Raw genomic sequence first — 20944 nt, forward strand, 5'->3', positions numbered from 1 at the left:
ACTTTGATAAATAAAGTAGTTTTGTAAAACATTAGGCTTTAAAAATGAACTATAATTTGTAATCACAAAAACAGGTTACAAATTTGTCTCTTCAAATTTATATAATTACCTGTTTATAAAACCCGTGCGTTTGGGAAGTGAATGAAAGCAGTATCTTCACTACTAAAATGAAGTAAGCGAAAGAGCAATCCTGAAAATATTTGTTTCAAATCAATGGCAATAGAGGTAAATTATCAGTTTATCATTGGGTAAAAAACAAATTAACATTGCATGGATTATAAAATTGAGAGATGCACCAAGCAAAACATGTCAAATCGTTTGCCAAGAACCTCCTACCTTTTTAAGGAAGGATCCTCACAGCTAAAAGCCAACTCAACTATACTTACCCAGATAGCCAAAAGCACTGCGATCATTAAAAAGGGATGACATGCAGAAAAAATGACAATAGATAAAATAGGAACAGGGTTAAAGGAAGAGCAGGAAAAAAAACAAGATACACAAGGATTGAAAGTTGCTATTGAATTCATATATGAACTGTGAGAAATAGTCAACAATGCTGGCTGCATCATTATGATTCATGAATATGGAGCATGAGTCAAACATGCTGTCATTTTGCCTAAAGATGAGAACAACCTAACGGAAATATATGGATACTTGAGGGATATCAACATCATTATCATCGTCATCCTCACATGCCACAACAACATCCAAATGACGACGGTATGGAGGAATTTCCAACTTAGCTACTTCCCTTCCCAGATCTGCTATCTTTTTGTCCATTCGCTCTTTATGCCTAGGGAACATGCTATTATAAAGCAGACAATTTCCACATGAGATACTATAAGCATTCAATCCTTTAGCCTTCAGCCACTGAAGAAGTTCCTTTAGGGTAGGATTGTTATCCAGAGTCCATCGGTCCCAACCTGTCCAACTTGTGTCTCGATGATTGATAACCTTTGGTGGCACTGGCTCGGCCATTGAAAAGAGAGGCAATGCTAAATTGGCAAATGTGTTTCTGTAATCTTCGACTTTGTGTTCCCCATCCAAAACTTTGTACAGCTCCAGGCAGACAAGACCAGTGGCCATGGCAGTAGAGGTTGCAATTGCAGGAATGATTCGTCCAGCAATAAACTTGGCTTTGAGCTTGTCAACCTCAGGAATGCTGTAATTCCGAGCCCTCATATTGGCAAGCCCAGCAATCACATCCATATGGTAGTTTGTATCATCATCCTGTAGTTTTTTAACAGAATGTCAATTTCTTAGCTTATGAATTCTAGTCACAGTATGCATTTAGATAAAGAAAGCATGGTTCCTATACTCAAGTTGCAATCCAATTTCAAGCAAATACAAAAACAACGCCAATCCAGAACTTTCACATGTAACTACAAAATATGAGAATAGTTGACAAGAATAAAAACATTTAATCAGGGAGAGGCTGAGCATAGTAAAAATTAGTTGGTCATAACGTGTAATGAAGAGGAAAGCCATACCTTCTCAAACTGAATTGGTTTCATCCTGAATGTGGGGGTAAACTTTGTCCGGCACCTCTCTAACTTGGTTATTAGATCATTAATAACAACTGCATCATCTACAGACGCAGTGGAAAGACTAGTGGCCTTCTCATCTGTCACTACTTTCACCCCTTCCTTAGGCTGAAAGTCAGGTACAATCACCCTATCAACTGCTTCAGCCACCTTACTAGGGTTCTTCCCCCAGTCAGGAATGGGGATAGCAAAAGTTTCTGAACGTAAAATAGCAGCAGCCATCACAAAATGTAGATGACCCAGATCAGAGGTTGAGAACTGCAGTGGACGGGGAAATCTTTTTGGGGCAGACCAGAAAGGAGCTCCAGTACTAGTTGTAGCATCTTCAGGAAAAGTATAGGTCAACTGCTTCACCCGATCAGCAAAATAATCTTCAAACCTGTAGAAAAAGGAAATGTTTTTAAATGACTGAAATTAATATGCTCCCATAAGATTACTAAAAGACAACACAAACATATATTATATACTGGGCACATACTTTAGCCGAGCCCAATTAATACAATCTTCAAAAGTTTCACACTTATCCTTGTCCAGGCAATCAAGAACACGCTCCAAATTATCCCTTGCTTGAGCATCCCCAGCTTTCCTCATTGCATTAGTATATTCACTTGGGTTCGACAAATATGTATTCACTTCAGCTGGAGTTTTCTCGAGCAAACCATCAAACTCTGATCGCGCCCATGTCAAGCAATGGTCAATATTGTGTGGAAATGAGTGTACAGTGCACATTGGGGCCTGTTTCTCTGGAGGATCTCTTGATGCACCGTAATTTTCTGTAAGATGGGGAATGACCATCTGGGTATTGCATTTCGCACCAAGAGTCCCAGATTCAAGAAGAGGCTTTTGGAAATACATGCATCTCTGATCAACGTATAGTCTTGCATTCACATTGTCCAGCGCATTTATCACAACACTCAAGTTTTCCCAGAAGGTATCATTAAACACATTTTCAGTTTCAGTGCTGACACGGTTTTGTAGAGCTTCAATATTAAAACTAGGATTGATAGATAAAGTAGCTGAAGCCGCAACTGTGGACTTAGCCTGTCCAATATTCCAATCACGGAAGAGAAACTGTCTGCTTAGATTGCTCTTTTCGATCACATCATCATCAGTAATTGTCAGCTTCCCGTGATTCCCACAAGAAACTCCCATAAGAGCAAGATTTTTTAAAAATTCACATCCCAAAGCACCAGAACCAACAACAAACACTTGAGAATCCTCTAATTTCTTTTGTAACTTGCGTCCAATAACTGAAATCTGTGCATCATAACGACTATTTACTGGTCTGAAATCATCTGGGTCCAGTTGCTCAGAAGGAAGTGATTCCACAGAATCAAAATAGAAAAACTGCAGAGAAAGAATGGTTTAAACTTTTAACAAAAAATAAATAACAGCAGCCAAAGTAAATGACAAAGTCAGTGTAACAAGCTTAATAATGCTCACTTAAGATGGAAATGGAAAAATATATGATAAAATTGCTGAGGAATTAAAATATAATCACTTACACCACTATACTATCTTGTCATCCTTATAAACTAAGCAAACCACAGTCCCGCTAATTTACTACCAAGCACAGCGTCACATCAAGATAAACATAAATATTATGATGACTGCTATACCAGATATTTTAATTACTATAAATATTCGAATGACAAATACAAGATAAACAATACAAATTTGGAAATGCACAAAACTATAACATTACATTACATAGATAGAGAACAATAGAGATAAAATAATCAGGTAACAAATAAACTTGAAAATGCGCAAAGTACACAGACGGAGACTAAGCATCCCAGTGATGCAAGAAGCTGGAGTATAGTGAGCAATGAGACAGTGATAAACTGCAAGAGTTAGCAGGAAAAATTACGCCAAGCATCATGTCAGACAGCAGAAATAGAAGAGGCTATATCATCATGTTAAGAAAACCACATCCCAATGGAGGAAATTGAGTTTGGCGGCTCCCCACATACAAATGGAAGCAAGTGGCAACAACAGCTGCTTTAACAACCATCACAGAGAAGTTTTGTAGCTACCAGAGGCCACTCTTCCTCTATGGTTTAAATCCACCACATAGGCACATCTATCTCGCTTTATGTCCTTTGTTGTTAAACTAACCACATCTATCTCATTTTATTTTCTTTGTTCTCCATTATTTGCAACAGCATATCTCACGTGCATTTGATTAGTTGTGTACAAACCATTATCAATTGAGACTACTGACTACATGGTGTTGCCATTACTTAATTTGCATTAAATCTTATTTGGTTATGATCTGCAGTTGCCATTACTTAATAGTGGCAAACAACACTAAAGCCCGTTTAATAATGTCTGAGTGCAAATGGAGAAGATGACAGGTGAGAATCTCACAGCCAGGATTTTCATTCTGAAAACAGATGTTGATAACTGACATGTTTTGCTTTGAGAATATAATATAGACAAAATTGCAAATATGGCAGCCACAAATCTTAACAGGAGGAAATTCCTGTTTTGTTCATATTTGCCTTAAACCACTTTTTTAGAGATTTTGGATAATTTATACCTTTTGTTGCATCAGAAGAATTTTAGACATAATAAAAAAAAACCGGTGCCTCAGTGTTCTTGCAAAGCACTTTCCAGCTACCTCCAAACAGCCCAAATGTTTTCCAGTCAAATCAGTCCTGTTTCCAACAGCACAAACTTGCCTTTCTCTGCTTAACTTCCTCGTGTAGTTCTATGTTTTTCAAAAAGTGATAACATGCACATTCTTTTTCTCCAAACCTTTCAATCTGATTATACTTGTTACTTGTTTGGCTCACATTATTTGGGAACACAGAGGGACCAATACCCCATCGCCGCCACAATTGTTCTATTCTTGTTCAAGCCATGTCCACTTCCCTAATCTAATGTGTGTGTCCAATTAATATTGATTATGTATTTATTATTATAGGGTATATCAATGATATGTCTTTAGAGTACTTTGAGTTTTGAAGATACAAATGGATATCATTACTAATTTTGTACAGTATATCTTCTATGTACAAACCACTGTGATGGACTATACTACTATACCATTTTGGGAATTGGCCACTCCAACTCTCTTTGCAGCATTTACTACTATACAGCATCTCCTGGCTGCAGCAAAGCAATGTGGTAATAGTGGTGGCCATCTCAACATTCTTTTCACAGTGTGATCATAGTTAAATATAGGAATAAATGCACGGGCATAAATAAAGAGAGAAAAATACACATATGTCTATGCTAACGAGTGTACATATTCATGAGATACATCACAGGCAATACATGCCTCAGGGAATGTGTAACTTACAATAAGCTCAACAGCCTGAAATGGTCGTCAGCTTTTTTAGAAACCAGATTGGATGAAAATTGCTTTGTTCAACAGGTACAGAAAAAAAATTACGGCGCAACAAAATTAAATACCAACTGAAAGAGGTAGAAACCCAGCACACAAACATCTATGAGCTAAATACTAAGAACTTAAGCTATTTCAGCTATGCTTGGTTTTTACTCACAATAAAACGTATTTTAAAATAGTAAAATACCAGCAAATATGATGAAACAGTTAAAAATACTTACTTGAAAAAGTGGATGAAACTTCCCAGAGCATGCTTTGACAACCTCTTGTCCAACAATTCCACCAAACATGGCAGCCATAGGGTTCAGTACAGCCCTAGCCCCAAAGGCAAAGTGTCGCAAAAGTTTGGGATTTATATCTTCTATTTTATCGTCACCTGAGCTGTCATTCAAATCACTGGCAATGGATATAAGCTTTTGTGCATCATCCTCTACTCCAGGAACAGGGAAGTGACCCAACTCGGAAATGAACTTATCCAAAGCCCGGAATGCTAAGTGAAGGAGAGGTGGGCGATCAAACTTGGAAAAATCACTCAGAAGAAAATCACCTGGATCACTGAGTGCTTCCTTCAGTGGCTTAAAGTTCAATACCTTTGGTTGTTTAACTTGTGTGACAATACCGCCTTTTTCATACATACCAAAATTTGTGGTGTCTTCTTCAAGGGTAAACGAATAAGCTCTAGCATTTTTTATTTTCCTTGGCTTTCCGTCATTCAATTCCTTCATGCCATGAACTTCAGAGAACACAACTAGATCTCCATCCTGAAACTCAAGTCTCTCATCATCAACACATGATACTAGAGCAGGATTGTCGTTGCTGACAGATGCAATTATGCCAGTATGGGGTTCCTCTCCATCAACATCCAAAACAGTAAACTCTGGTCCAAAATCACAAAAGACAGAACCAAAAAGGCCTCTAACTTCAGCTTTAATAAAAGCAATAGAAGGTTGATGGTTGTGACAGTAATCATTGAACTCAACAGCTTTCTCAAGACTAATATCAGTAAAAACAACAGCCTACAAAAATGCAAATAAACAAATCTGTAAAGAACCATAATTCTAAAGCTAAATAATATAAATCTACATCTACATAAACTACATATGAAAGCACTATCAATTGGAAAAAAATCTTCACGATAAATTACACCATTATACAAGAAACATAAACAATTGTAGTACAACATTACTTCAAAATAATCAAATAACACCGACTTGTGGAGAGGAACGAGAAATAAATGATACAAATGGTGTGTCTATCTATGTAAATATGTACAAATAAACTCCAACCAAATGCATTTATATTGGAAATAAGAATACTTCACATCAAGTTACACCATTATACAAGAAACATGAACAGTCTTGGGGTTGTATCTTCAGAATTACGCAAGTCAATAAGAACAATCGTTACTAGAAGTGACCTTTTCAGGAGAAATTTGCTAGGAGTCTGTCTGTGTTTCACGTAATCAATTGATATTTTTTTGATGGCTAGAAAAAATTATTATAAACAAATTTTCTAAACAAGATCAATTGCTACAAGTGACATTTTTAACAGCTATACTGCCTTATCAAAAACCATGGATAAATAAAATTATAATCCCCAGAAATAATGAGCAAATGACAGACATATATGTGCACACACAACACAGTATCATATATGTGCGAGTGTAAAGAGTAGAGAGCAGAAGAGAAACTTGGAAATCAGAAAGTTGTTCTGTAGTCAGCTCAGATGTCAAGCTTAGCACGACCACTGCATTGTTCAGCTCCTGCAACTTACCAACAGAAGCCAATGCTCTGTTCTTACCAACATCATTCTCCGAAAACACGAAATTACTAGACAGATCCCATAGCTCAACAGTCCCCTCATCGTGTAAGGTCACAGACTTGACACCAGCAAGAATGAGATTCTTCGCTGCATGTAGTTAACTTGATTAGAATTTAGAACACAAAAAGATGATCAAAAACTTCAGGACTAACAACATTTGAAATTTAAACCTAAATATCAAAACCATAAATAGAATTGTTCAACTTCCATTATGTACTATAAAATATTTAATTAGCCAAAAGAAGATACAATATAAATGAATACATCATAAATGATTACTGAGGATTGAGATATCAAGGTCATCCAAAGAAGATACAAAAACATTAAATTGTTGAAGCAATGCATCGAGATACAGACGCAAATTAACAGCCTAAGTTCACAATATGAAATTTATAAGACTGAGTTTCAGCAGCAGTTAATTATTATCCATTGAAATCTATCACCAATTACATTGTTTATGGTGAATCAGCATAACCATTAAACAATAAATTACAAGAATATAGAATGACTCCATCACTGCCTCCATTTTCCAGATGGTGGGGAAAACCAACGACCAACTCACAAAACTTACTACCACCATTCCCATTATCTAAGAAGCAAAGAGCTGAAAGCTGCAGGAAAAGTAGCAGGATAAACCATTGACGAAGTTTTACAAGAACCATTATTACGAACCATATGGCGCACAAAAATCACAAGCCACGACAACAATATCCAGGCATCAAGAAACTAATATAATATCCATTGAAGAAGCAACATCAACAAGAAAGCAAAAAGCAATCAACAACGATGCATGATCAAAGACTACATACCAATCTCAACGCCAAGACCCTGCATCCCAGAGACAAGGACACTAGCCCCAAAGAGCCTCCGCATGGTCTCTCGACCATACACAGCAAGCTGACGGCTATGCAGATCCTCATCAATATCCGGCGGATTGTTATCTCCAAAAGCCATAACGTACCCACTACTACTGCTGTTGTTGTTACTACTGCTGCTTAAATTCCGGTCGCTGTTAACAACCGAATCGGCAGCTCCGACAGCGGTAACGATCCGATTCTTATTCGGAAAACTTATATTATCAGTATCTTCTTCCACAACCACTCCTTCACAGTGTCTCTTTCTAGGAAGCATATAGTGCAATAAGCTGCTGAACAACACGCCACGAAACCGAAACCCAATTGTCAGCACAACAACAAGAAAAACAATCAAGAACGAACAATAAACAACACCGCGATCACGAAGAGAATCGAACTCAAATCCAAGATAATTAAAGATCAACTGAACAATGACTAACAAAAACCCTAACCCTAGCTCCGTTAACATGATTATGATTCAACTGTTCCAGTACAAGATACTGAAGAAAGATGAGAATAAAATGAGATGGACGAAGAGAGAAGAAACGTACCGATTGGAACTTCGAGATGAAGTTAAGAAACGAAGATGAGAATCGGAAGAAAACGGTTTTTCGTTTGGGTTTTGCAATGTGTAAGAAATAGTGATTCTTTTTTATGAAGTTTTTTGGTTTTATACTAGAAATGAGAAATGAGAAATTATAAAGTTTGGTTTATGAAAATGAGAAATTATAAAGTTTGGTTAACGAAAAGAGAGGGGTATTTATGGATTTATGAATTAAAAGAAGGTGGATAGTACTATTCTAGGGTTTGGGAATCTAGGGATAGGACAGGTGCAACTTCCATTTCTCTCCCTCTTTCTATGTTTGTGGTTTGGTCTTCTCAGAGAGAGAAGAGAGCAGAAAGGACGATGTTTTGTGATGATAGAGAGATAAATAATGAAGTCAGCGATAACTCTGAGGGCTGTGACACGTCGTCGTTTTACATTGTTTTGGCATCTAAACGACATTTGCGTTGAGGCAGTCCACGTAAGCCGTGTTCGAAGTCGGAACTAGTGTCGGATCCAACGGTTGAAATAAGATCTATAATAGAACAAACTAGAACTACTTCAAATAAAATAACCGAAAAATTAAATAAGAAAACACTTCGCGCTTTTAATTTAGCGAAAGAGTTAAGAAAAACGACGTCATTTTCAATAAAAATAATTATCTAAAAGTTAATTTTGTGGGTAATTTTCATTTCTAATAAATGTTCTCTTGAATATAAGAAAATAATACTAATTAAAAAATTAATATATCTAATTAAAAATTAAAATTCTATACACTAATTTTTCAATTACCTCTTTGTTTATATTTTATTTAATAATAACATATATTGATATCCGTATCAAAATTTATGATGCAGTATTTGTGCGAGTATGTGAATAACAAAAGTTCAAATTTTATTCAATTTGATGGATAACGGGTAAGGTTATAAATAGACCGAGAGAGTTAGATTTTGTTAGGCATGTCAAAAAATTTAAAACATAAGTCTGGTTTCTGCTATGTCATTGACTTATTTTTTAGATATGAGTCTGATATCTTTAAAAGTTTGATATGGTATGTTAGTTTACTGAAAAGTTTATTGTATTTTAATATTTTTAAATAAGTAATAACATATTCTTAAATAAATCAACGAGTTAATATATCAATAAAATTAAGTTATATTTTTATATTTAACATGACATTTTGAATAACATTATTTTATACACATCATATTTCAATTATATCTTATAACAATACATTAAATATATCAAAAATTAAATAAGATTAATATACGAAAATTACTAAAAGTTGAATATATAGTAAAAAAATCAAAATTTAATATAACAATTATAGTAGTAAAAAAAAATATTATCCATATTTATTTAAATAGGTCAGTCTAATAGACCTAAAAAATTTATTATGTAAAATATATCTTGATTTTTTTAACTAAATAGACTTTTTTTAAACTTTGATTTTGTTTGATTAAAAAAAGTCATTGATCTAACCTATTCTCATTTCTAATAACAAAACAAAAGACTACTACTTATGTCTCTTCTATTGACATCCATATCCACAACAATAATCATTTTAAAAAATGTCTAAATAGATTTATATGTACAAATTATTTACTTATATTTTTACAATGATAGTACTTAATAACTCTAACATATCGTCTCTAAAAATAATTATTAAATAAATTTCGTTTATAATCTACATAATTATTGAATTAATATAATACAGTAAACCATATTCTCTCTTATGTGACTTTTTTTCTCTCTTTTTCAATGGTGGCCCCACGTGTTATAAGGAGAGAAGATATAGACAATAATACAACCATTAGTATATTTATTACCCATTCTAATTTTTCATTCTCCGATAAAAATAGCTAATAAGTTGGGGTGTTCATTAGCTAAAAAAGTCTTATTAGAGATGTTCTAAACGTAATGTTTAAGAGATTAAACTAACGAGTTTTTATTGAAAATTGTGTATTTAATGTATTAGCAATTGAAATACTTTACTTTTTTTAATAAGTAATTGTTTTATTTGAAATCACTGACCATTACATTTAAGTCATTTGTTAGTAAAACAAAAACAAATATTTTTTTATAAGAAACAGAATAAAATATATCCATTATATATAATATGTTTTAATTTAGTATTTAATAAATGAATATGATATACCGAGTTACTATTATAATATGACAATACAACATGTATTTGGTTATTCAATCAAACTCATCTCAATTTGGACAGAGAAAATTCATTTTGATCGGATATAAATTTGTTATAAAATTAAAATTTTGGATGGAGGTGGTGGTAAATTTGGGGTGTTTGAAATCTACTCCACATCAGACTCACCAGTAAAATAATAATTATTTTTAAATTATATATATATATGTACATATTCAGTATATTTAATATTTTTTAAAAATATTATAAATTATAATCTCTTTTATATAAAAAAATATCATCTTAATATTTTTAATTTTATTAATGTATAATAATTATTTTATTTTATTAAATATAATGAATATAACTTTTAAATTTATTATTTAATATATATGAATGAGTGCGAGAGCGGAAAACCGAACCCCATAAGAGGCAAGAATAAAGATTTAAATTTTACACTGGATATGAAACAAGTGTGGGGCGAATTTTCTCTGATCAATTGGGTACAAGGTGGAAGAGGCAAAATACACCTATGACATGCCCGTTGTCATGCCTAATTAATACTAAATTCTATCATATCACTTTGGGAACTCCAAATATTCAAGAAATATATGTACATTTTTTTTTTATAGATTAGAAAGAGTAATGGAGATTTTGATAAATAAAAAAGACAATAAAAGAGGGATTAATTGATATTCTAAAATTGAAACGATAAATTATTTCAGGTAAGCCAATAAGGTAAACTGAAAAAGTTATAAGTTGTCTCTGAAATATAATTTGTTTCCTCAATATGAAATACAATATTGTCTTAAACATTTTAGATGTCATATTTTAGTATTAAAAATTAGACTCCTAGTAAAAAAAAGTGAAATTTTTATAATAAAAAAAGAGCAAAGTAAGGCTTTAGTCTCTATAAAAAATCTCAATTTTTTATTTCAAAAAAAATTATTAATTTTTAGTCCATATTTTGAAAAAATTTGTGAAAAATTGATATTTTTAGTCCTTCATAAAAATTCCCATCAAATCAAAAACAGAAAATAAAATTGAATAATTTTTTTTAAGAGACTAGATTTAAAAGGTCATAATATTATATGGACTAAAAATATATTTAACAAAAAAATTATAATAATCCTCACTCGTTTTATTATATTATAAATAAAATTAGGGTCTTTCATTGGTGAGGTCTTGTGCAATTGGGATGGATGCACAAGTTCATCACTGGTCTTGATGAGATGATTTACTATAAACAACTTGATATGACAAAAAACATTAATTTACTTAATTGTCTCTACAAATATAATTTAAAATATACAAAATTTAAATATAATAAAATATAAATATATAAATAAAAAATAACAGAATTTGATATTAAATTTAAAATGAAAATATTACTAATTAATTTTTAAAAATATGTATTATTTATGACAAGAGTGGTTTTGTCATTTTATATAATCTAATAAATTATTATTCAAAATTATAAAATTTTGAATATTAATTTGAATTTTTTTAAAATATAATGTGTTTACAAATGTAGTTTTTTCATATCATATATATCTTTATCGAGTTTATTCAAAAAATAAAATAGAGTTATTTTGTCATCCAAAAAAATTATATATAATTGTTTCACAATGATAATTTTATTATTTAAATATAAAATATATTAAATTATATCATGATGAAATATGTACCAAACACATAATATGATAAAATAATATTAGATTATTGATTATCACGTACGAATCAAACACATAATATTATAATGCTTATCATGTATCTATTATCTTATCTTTATGTTATTTTATATCATATTTTGTCTCTTTTCTATCGTGGATATCAAACCGGCCCTTAGATGCTAAACTATGTCTAATTGAGTTTTAGCTATAAAATAATGGATTTAATTTAATTTATACATGTGATAGTGTAAAAGAATTACATTGACAATTAACTACAACTGTCAAATCAATTTAAATATTTAACTTTTATTGAAATTTTAATGTATTAAAAAGATTAGTGAAATGCAATCAATGATTTGCATGGCTTAATAAAATAAAATATTTTTTTTTCACATCAAAAGTGTAACATCTACGTAGAAAAGGGTATTTTAATCTAATTCAAACACAAAATACATATATTTCATACGCTATATAATTTTTTAATAAATATATTAAATAAAAAATAATTATAAAAAGGAGAAGTGTAGTATATATTCTGAGTAAAAAAAAAATGTGTATTATATATTCTGAATAGACATTGTCATGATCAATCCTACCATTTTGGAGTTCTAAAGCAACCTTAAAAAAAAATTAATTTTTTTTTTAATACAAAAACATTTTTTTTTAATGCAAAATAACAATATAAAAAATTATAGATCTTACAAAAAATCATATAAAAAATTTATTGATTTTACATATAGGAATTTTAACGTACATAGTTTAGATTTGTAAAAGGCATAATAATAGTGGTATTGTTTTAAATTTAAACTATAGACAAAAGACTTAAAATCTAATATTTTATCAATTGAGTTAACATATAACTAATTTTATTTTTTAGTCCGTAAATAAGATGATAAATAATATCATAAACTTATATTCAACTACAATATAATACTATTTATTTTAGGTCCGAAGATGAACTAATACTTAAGGACATTTAATCTTTAACTATTAAAAAATATGTAACATAATTAATAATATAATAAACTATTACTTTGAATGTTTTATTTTTGTTTGTTAAATAATCATGTTTTTTAAAAGCCTAAAGCATCTGCTTTAGTAGTTGGCACTTGGGTATTCATTATTCAAAGATTATTTGCGTCACATTCACATGCACCATGTGCTCCCTCCATGTAAGGTTTGGGTCACACTAATAACTCGTGCAACACTCAGTGCATGGTTTAACTCTTAGGATGAGATACATAACCTATTTTTTTATGATGTCTCATCTCATCTTTCAACTTTATCAAGGGTCCTCAATGTGAACATAGAAGCATACATGCATGAAATTTCCTTTTTGTGCCAAGCTTAGGGAAAAAAGGTTACCTTGTTTTCTTCCATAAAAAGATGAAAAAGGTTGATATATCAGGAAAATGGGGGACAGTGACTTTGACAGTTTCACAACTAAAGAAACATAATTTCAAATGGGACCCTTAAGATATTTGCACAAAACAAAAACATAGTAAACCTACAAACTAAAATTGTTTTGTTTTTTTCATTCCTAACAATATTATTCTAGTTTTCATCAAAAAATGTAGATGTTACTCAATACTCATAACAACAAAACAATGTAACACTATTTAAATATTTCCATCATTCAGGTTACCATCACAAAAACAGAAAATAGTAGATTCATGATGGCAAAGACGCCATAAAAGAAAACAAATGGTACAACAAAATTGTCCAAAAGAAATGAAACTTTACATCATCATTACAGTTACAAAAGCATAGATGTTTCATGATTGTGTATGAAACTTCATCAACAAGGAATGTTTGGTATTAATCAATTACTATCAACAGATTACATTCCATAATAGATTAATAGTTTACCTATTGTTGTTGTTTTGTCGAAGCAATATCGATAAAATTTCAGAGAATTGGGGGCGTTTCGAAGGGGCATTGTTCCAGCACTTTGTCATTAGAGATTTTAGAGTTTGCGGACAGTCTTTGGGGATCTCAGGTCTAAGGCCACAAGCCGCAATGCCTACTGCTGCCTGCACAGGTGAATAGGCGGAATAGGCTGCTTCACCGGTTACCATCTCCCAAATTACCATTCCGTAACTATAAACATTACTCATCCATGTCTCTGTGACACTCTCGGGGTCACCGGCAATTATCTGTTTTCAACCAAAATGAGGAATGAAAAGAAAGTTAGCTTGGGAGCTAGGCAATTTACACTGCGCCAAATAAAATATAAAAAAGCGCACTAAAATTGCATATACTATCTCACACCATAAATATAGTAAAATTCATACACTATCAATCAGTCAAAGCCAAGGTGAAAAAAAATTCACTTTCAAATTATATAGACTTGTGTGTTTTTATATAAGCCTGTTTTTTTTTCTTTCTTCTAGTTAGAACAGAAAATAAAGTTATATAGGAAGCTTCATTAGTCCTCGTTAGCAATTTTTATTTTATATATTCATTAATCATTTATCCGTTATCTCTGTGAAAAAACAGTTTTATATTAGACAGTTTTCATTCTTTTTTTTCCGACCTACACACGAGATATGAAAACTTACCGAGAAGATTTATCAATAGGACAAATAACTAATATATTAGGACAGACATCATGCTAAAGCAGTAGCGACACTGATTTGTCTAATGATGTACAGCAGTAGCGAAAGCAAAACAAAAACACAATTATCACATGCTAGGCATGCTCAAACAATGATGCTGAGACAAGTGACATAAAGCTTCTTTTAATTGTAGGTGTTCTGTTTCACATGGAACAGATCTAAACAACATCCTTAAAGGCAATAAGTTGGTCTGAAATAGAACATCTAGCAATCTTTTTGTGGTTTACCAATTATGGCTAGACAAGCATCAGTCACCACAAGCAAATACTATTTGAGAGATGAATTAGGAAGCATGTATGGAAGATGCAAAACAGAATAAAAAATGAATGAATATGGACACCAACACAATAACACAACACAACTTTCATATTCAGCAATTATTTTGCTAACTTATAAAAAAGTGTGATTAGGAGCATACCTCTGGAGCGAGCCACCGGTAACCATCGGTTTCGTAGTCCATTGCCTCATGGTTGCTCTTGCAAGCAATAACTATACCCATATCTCCCAAGCAAGCACTCCCATGTTTATCCAACAGAATCCTCTGAGTATTAAGGTCTCGATATGCAACACCGTGATCGTTCATAAACTTGATCCCTTCAGCCACGTCAACTGCAATTCTTACAATATCCTTGCTCTGAAGCTTCTTGTTCTTTGAAATTAAGTCGTGAACAGATCCACCTTCCATGAATTTCGTCACTACGCATAACCCGTGATTTTCATCTACACAAACTCCACAAAACTGCAAAATGTTTTTATGTCCGCATGTCATCAGTTCTAGCATATCTTTCCTGAGCGCAAACTCGTACAAGTTTCCTTTGTCGCACCCTCTGAGCTTCTCGATGCCGACTCTTTTCCCCATGTAGGCTCCTTTATACGAATTAGGTCCGATCTGTTCCAAAAACTCGAGACTATCTGAATTCAACAACCATTTTTCTACCTCATCCGCACCTGTCTGAATAGTCTGCCATTCATCTACCGATACATGAAACGATGAATCAAGCAATGGCACTTGAAGCTGAATCTTTTGACTCAAATTCTCAAACCCGTTTCCACAGTATACACCGTTACCATCTTCTTCAATCTCTCCAAGTTCTCTCCTCTTGAAATTCTCCTCTTGGCATCCACAAAGCCCAAAAGGCAGCTTCACAACACTGGCTTTCGGCTTCTTCATGGCAAACTTGAGAGCACTTTCAACCCGGGTCCTAACCAACTTATCTTGTCCAACCCCAGACAGAACAAGTAGAAGTACAATTCCAAGGGTGAGACCTTTCTTCTCAAAGATCTGAATCTTCTTGCAACAAATGGAGGAACTATCCAACGCATTCGACATAGCAGGCCATGAAATCGGAGAGTTGCAAGCAAATGTCAACTTGAACAAAGATCCCTGAAGCTCCATTTCTCCGTCACACTCCTCTTCAATCAAAATCGCAGCCTGCGAATCTTCGAATGCTTGCTCTATCAGCTTGATGTGAAGAAACACATCTTTAACATCAAACCCAGCCTGTGAATAACTGGCCAAAAAATAAATAAAAATCAAAGATGCAAACTTCAAAATTCTGACATCAAAAGGACCAACACCCTTAACTAAAGTGACCTTAAACACAACTAAAATAAACCAGTGCTAGTGAATCCTCACATTCAATCAAATTCAGGTCAGAAAATAACCCAAGTTGAAAGAATCAAACTTTAGAACTTCTAAATCAAAACCTTTTACTGGGGCAACAGTAAGCACGACCAATTGAATCTTCACAATGAAATTCACTGATTCACATTCCGACTAAAAACACTTGCATGATACAAACTATAAAACAAGCCCATTTGCCAAAATATTCAAAAAAAAACCAAAAAACAAAGCAAGACCCATTACTCAAATCAAAATAACCTTAAACAAAACAAAAACTGTGCAAAACTGAATCTTCAGATTGGATCAAAGCCCAAATCAAAAGGTACAAAATTTATCAATTCTAGCATAAAAAAAAAAAAAAAAAAAGCAAAACCCATCACAAAAACAAACAGAAAAACCAAAAAACAAATATCAAATTTGGGAATGAGAAAGGAACCTAGGAGGCAGCGAATCATAGTGTTTACGAATGTTGGACATGAGCTTCTCAGGAAGCTGGCTACCAGGGTAAAGCTGAGTGAGATTCCTCACAACGGTTCCCCAAACGAGGTTATTATTGTTACTACCGCGACAAGTATTGTCAGTTTTGGAAGAGTCGAGGTTGATGTTAAGGTTAATGTTGAGTGTGTTTTTTATCGAAGCAATAGCCTCAGAAACATTGCGGGTGAGTTTGTTGAACTTCTTGTGAATGATTGAAATTTATCATTTCTAGCAAAAAAAAAAAAAAAAAAAAAAGCAAAACCCATCACAAAAACAAACAGAAAAACCAAAAAACAAATATCAAATTTGGGAATGAGAAAGGAACCTAGGAGGCAGCGAATCATAGTGTTTACGAATGTTGGACATGAGCTTCTCAGGAAGCTGGCTACCAGGGTAAAGCTGAGTGAGATTCCTCACAACGGTTCCCCAAACGAGGTTATTATTGTTACTACCGCGACAAGTATTGTCAGTTTTGGAAGAGTCGAGGTTGATGTTAAGGTTAATGTTGAGTGTGTTTTTTATCGAAGCAATAGCCTCAGAAACATTGCGGGTGAGTTTGTTGAACTTCTTGTGAATGATTGAAGAGTCTTTGTTGTTAGGTTGAGAAGATGGGTTGTTATTGTTCATGAGAACTTGTTGTTCTACCGTGTCCTCATCATCATCGTCGTTGGTGTTGCTGTTGTTGATGCGTCTTGACCAGCATTCTAATGCTGCGGCCATTGATTGATCTTGAAAGGGAATGTGAAGAATGAGTGTAGAAGAAGACGGAGGAGGAGGAGGTTATGGAAACGGTGGTGTTTGTTTCAGTTTCAGATTTGTTAGTGCGTTCATGTTTTTGTTCTGACACAAAGGAGGGTGAAGTGAAGTGTTGGAGGAGTAGGACGATTGTTTTTCTAGTATTTCAATTTTCGAGACTTAATTTTTTAATAGAAATAAAGTAAGTATTAATATTAATTAATTTATGTTTATTTAATAGTAGTAATAAATATTTATGCTTCTATTTGGATCCTATGCAATAGTTGCACCCATTCGGCCACTTCAAAGTGATTGGGTGTATCTTTTGATGGATTGTGAGTTAAGGGAGATTTACGATAGGTTAATGTGATTTGACAAAAATTATGGTATCATTATAATTTTCTCGTGCGTTGTTACAAGGTTTTTTATTTAAACATTTTCTTTTTTAAGAAAATTAATTAAAATATCTCTCTTTAAAAAATATATACTAAATTGTCGCATTTGATTATATATTATATTTATAATTTTAATATTTAAATAGTTGTTAATTTAATTAATAAAAATAATTAAAATATTTAAAAAATAAAGTTATATTAATAAAATAAAATAAAATAAAATATATTAAATTAAAAAACATACATTAAAATTAATGCAATTGATTAGACGTGTCAAAATAAATAACATATCATTAATATTTTGTAGATAAATAACAATACAATCTTATTTTGTTAGCAATTCCTTTTTATTTTTACTCCACTTAATAAATAATAAATAATAAATAAAATATTGTAAATATAATAATAAATAATAATAATTTTTTTAAAAAATAAAACTATAATAATAAAATCAAACAAAATACATCAACTTTAGTGATAAAACATCTCTAATATTTAGTAGATATAAAAACAACGCAGTTCTATTTTCTTAACAATTATTTTCTAATTTTCCTTTATCTAATAAATACAAAAATAATAATAATAAAAATAAAATATTGTTAATGTAATAACAAAAAATAATGTGTCACTTCTATTAGTAAATACCAACACCAATTAAATTTTTAGTAAGAGAAAAAATCCATGGACTTTTCAAACCGTGAGGGTTCAAGTCTCGCTATTCTTAAATGCTCTTTTAATTTTCTAATTTTTTTGTCCGAGTGGAACGAGAGGATATTTAAATGAAAATCATTAATTTGATTTGTTTTTATAATTTAGTGTATTTTTTTTAAAAGACATTTTATTTGTTTTGATACATGCACTTTTCTATTAAATGTATTTTGTTTAATTTTATACTTTATTTATTTTGGTACATCTACTTTTCTATTAAATGTATTTTGTTTAATTTTATTATTATTATTTTTTTTATAAATATTATTATTATTTTATTATTTTTATTATTTTTTATTTATTAGATCGGAGTAAACATAGAATATAGTTGTTAACAAAGTAAAATTGTGTTGATATTTTATCTGCAAAATATTAAATACACTTTATTTGTTTTTATACATTTAATCAATTGTATTAATTTTGATGTTTTTTTTTTCAATTTAATATATTTTATTTAATTTTTATTAATATAATTTTTTTTAATATTTAATTTTCATGTTAATGTAACACGTAAAATTGAAAGTAGATGTTATAGATAATAGCCTATTAGGCTTATGCTATTAGGCCTTTTGTATTTTTAAGTTAGTAAATCAATTTTTTATGTTTTGCTATATATTCTCTCAATAACTCAATTTCATAACCCATGTCATTTGATTGAAACCCCTAACCTCATTTTGTTATTCCTCTTTATCTTTTCTTTTTCTTTATTGATTTATATTCTTAACACAAGGCACCTCAAATATATATTAGGCGATGAGAACCTATGGAAAACAAAGCCACATGTTACTTTGAGCAACAAAAATTTATTTTTAATTATATCAATTAATAAACTTGTTCACAATCTTATCAAAGACACCTTTGGTTAGAAGTTGCTTAAAAAAAACATTGTTGATAATTTTATGTTACATTTTACATTTGATATTTGTATGTGTGCATAACCTTGATTTTATATGTATTTATGTTAATTTAGTTTAAGTTAAATTACAAATTTGGTCTTTGAATTATTTTTAAGTTTTACATTGATCTTTTAAATTTTGTTCGTTTTATTTTACCTTTTTAAATTATAAATAATTTAGTCTCTTAAGTAATTTTTGTTCTATTTTAATCTCATAACTTATAAATATTAAGATTTTGGTCCCTTAAATTATAAAAATTAGACATTTTAGTATTCTAAATTACAAATTTATAATGTTAGACTCTACTAGAAATGATCAAAGTGTATACAATATGTAGTAACTTAAGGAAAAATATTTAATATTTGTAATATAAAAGACTATTATAGAATACAAATAACTCAAAAAATTAAAATGACGAATGTTTATAATTTAAGAGATTAAAATAAAACAAATAAAATTTAAGAAATGAAAGTAAAATTGAAAAATAATTTAAACTATGAAATTAAAAAGAACTATATGATCTTAAAATTTGAGGATGCCAAATTAAAGTTATCAAATAAAATATTTTCAATTTTTTTTGTACTTATGAAAATGTAATTTTATATGTTTTTTCATTTGAATTGTCCATTTGTTTGATTTTTTTTAGTAAATACTCGCTTTCGTCTTTAAAAGTAAATTATATAAAAAAGCTAAATAAATATAATATTAATTAAAATAGTTATTGACATTTAATCTTATCTACAAAACTATTAATTGACATATCAGATATCATATAATTTAATATTGTTCACAAAATTTAAACTCACTAATTCAAAAATTAAAATAACATAAAATATAATGCTCTTCATCTTTCCAAATAGAAGAAACACTAATCATCATTCTTCCATGTTCATCTAAAATAAACATGGCAAAGAAGCTGAGCAATATCATTAACACCAATCTTGGTAACCTTTATCAAGAAAACAAAATACTTCTTTCAATCCATGTTTTTTCTTTCATAAGTTATTTATATTTATTTTTTGTCTTTCATTTCAATTTTCTCACATGTTCCATCTAGTGAAACAACAAAGGGGGCGTATTGATACTCAATCAATCTTTACTTTGTGGTTACAAGACATGATAAACTTATTTTGTTTTCATTTTAATTTTTAATTTTATTTTGGGCTTTCATTAAACTCTTCAAATTCCCAAAAATTGATGCCTCTTTTTTTTACTCGAGAATCTATGCCTCATAGATTATGCATGTTTCTATTTAATTTATCGTTTTTCACCATTTCTTTTCGAAACCATGTAATTCCGTAAGTGGTTTTTTCATATTAAACATGAGTGTGGTCATGGATTCCAAATTTCCCAAATAGTAAAACATATAACTATATCTCTCCAACTTTTAACTCACCCTATTCCCAACATCAACACTGAGCTCTTATCAACTTTAGAATAATAGTTTTAACAACTTGCATATTGTGAAAGGGGAATCGATGGGAAGGGGAAAACATATGATTTTTATCTATTAGAGAAAATGATAGACATTATATTTTATGTCATTTTATTCCC

At 31.0% G+C, this 20944-nt stretch overlaps 2 protein-coding genes across 3 annotated transcripts; both read right to left on the reverse strand.

Annotated features, from left to right (window-relative positions):
* Positions 1 to 502: 502 nt before the first annotated feature.
* Positions 503 to 8480, reverse strand: LOC101511990 (ubiquitin-activating enzyme E1 1-like). Of its 2 annotated transcripts, none has more exons than XM_012715871.3 (7): positions 8126 to 8480; positions 7530 to 7864; positions 6590 to 6807; positions 5121 to 5915; positions 2023 to 2891; positions 1491 to 1923; positions 503 to 1230 (listed from the first exon to the last, which is right to left on the reverse strand). In XM_012715871.3, the coding sequence occupies exons 2-7, from the start codon at positions 7849 to 7851 to the stop codon at positions 634 to 636; spliced, it is 3234 nt and encodes a 1077-aa protein (XP_012571325.1). In that variant the 5' UTR covers positions 7852 to 7864; positions 8126 to 8480; the 3' UTR covers positions 503 to 633. The 2 variants fall into 2 exon arrangements, with proteins under 2 accessions (XP_012571325.1, XP_073224253.1); XM_073368152.1 differs by having other exon boundaries at positions 7530 to 7867.
* Positions 8481 to 13531: 5051 nt separating this feature from the next.
* LOC101512315 (serine/threonine-protein kinase 54) lies at positions 13532 to 17549 on the reverse strand. The gene is made up of 3 exons (XM_004500246.4): positions 16982 to 17549; positions 14974 to 16066; positions 13532 to 14093 (listed from the first exon to the last, which is right to left on the reverse strand). Exons 1-3 carry the CDS (start codon positions 17374 to 17376, stop codon positions 13803 to 13805), a joined length of 1779 nt encoding a protein of 592 aa, XP_004500303.1. The 5' UTR covers positions 17377 to 17549; the 3' UTR covers positions 13532 to 13802.
* Between the last annotated feature and the right edge of the window lie 3395 nt (positions 17550 to 20944).

Source organism: Cicer arietinum, chromosome 5 (genome assembly GCF_000331145.2).
Source record: "Cicer arietinum cultivar CDC Frontier isolate Library 1 chromosome 5, Cicar.CDCFrontier_v2.0, whole genome shotgun sequence".
NCBI lineage: Eukaryota > Viridiplantae > Streptophyta > Magnoliopsida > Fabales > Fabaceae > Cicer > Cicer arietinum.

What these genes read in the sequence shown, in the direction of transcription:
- LOC101512315 (XM_004500246.4), bottom strand. Translation starts at nt 17,376, where the DNA reads ATGGCCGCAGCATTAGAATGCTGGTCAAGACGCATCAACAACAGCAAC. An exon ending in TATGATTCGCTGCCTCCTAG is followed by an intron (nt 16,067 to 16,981) that starts GTTCCTTTCTCA and finishes TTTTTTGGCCAG; the next exon opens with TTATTCACAGGCTGGGTTTG. An exon ending in ACCGGTGGCTCGCTCCAGAG is followed by an intron (nt 14,094 to 14,973) that starts GTATGCTCCTAA and finishes GGTTGAAAACAG; the next exon opens with ATAATTGCCGGTGACCCCGA.
- LOC101511990 (XM_012715871.3), bottom strand. Translation starts at nt 7,851, where the DNA reads ATGCTTCCTAGAAAGAGACACTGTGAAGGAGTGGTTGTGGAAGAAGAT. An exon ending in GGGTCTTGGCGTTGAGATTG is followed by an intron (nt 6,808 to 7,529) that starts GTATGTAGTCTT and finishes AACTACATGCAG; the next exon opens with CGAAGAATCTCATTCTTGCT. An exon ending in AACAACTTTCTGATTTCCAA is followed by an intron (nt 5,916 to 6,589) that starts GTTTCTCTTCTG and finishes GCATTTTTGTAG; the next exon opens with GCTGTTGTTTTTACTGATAT.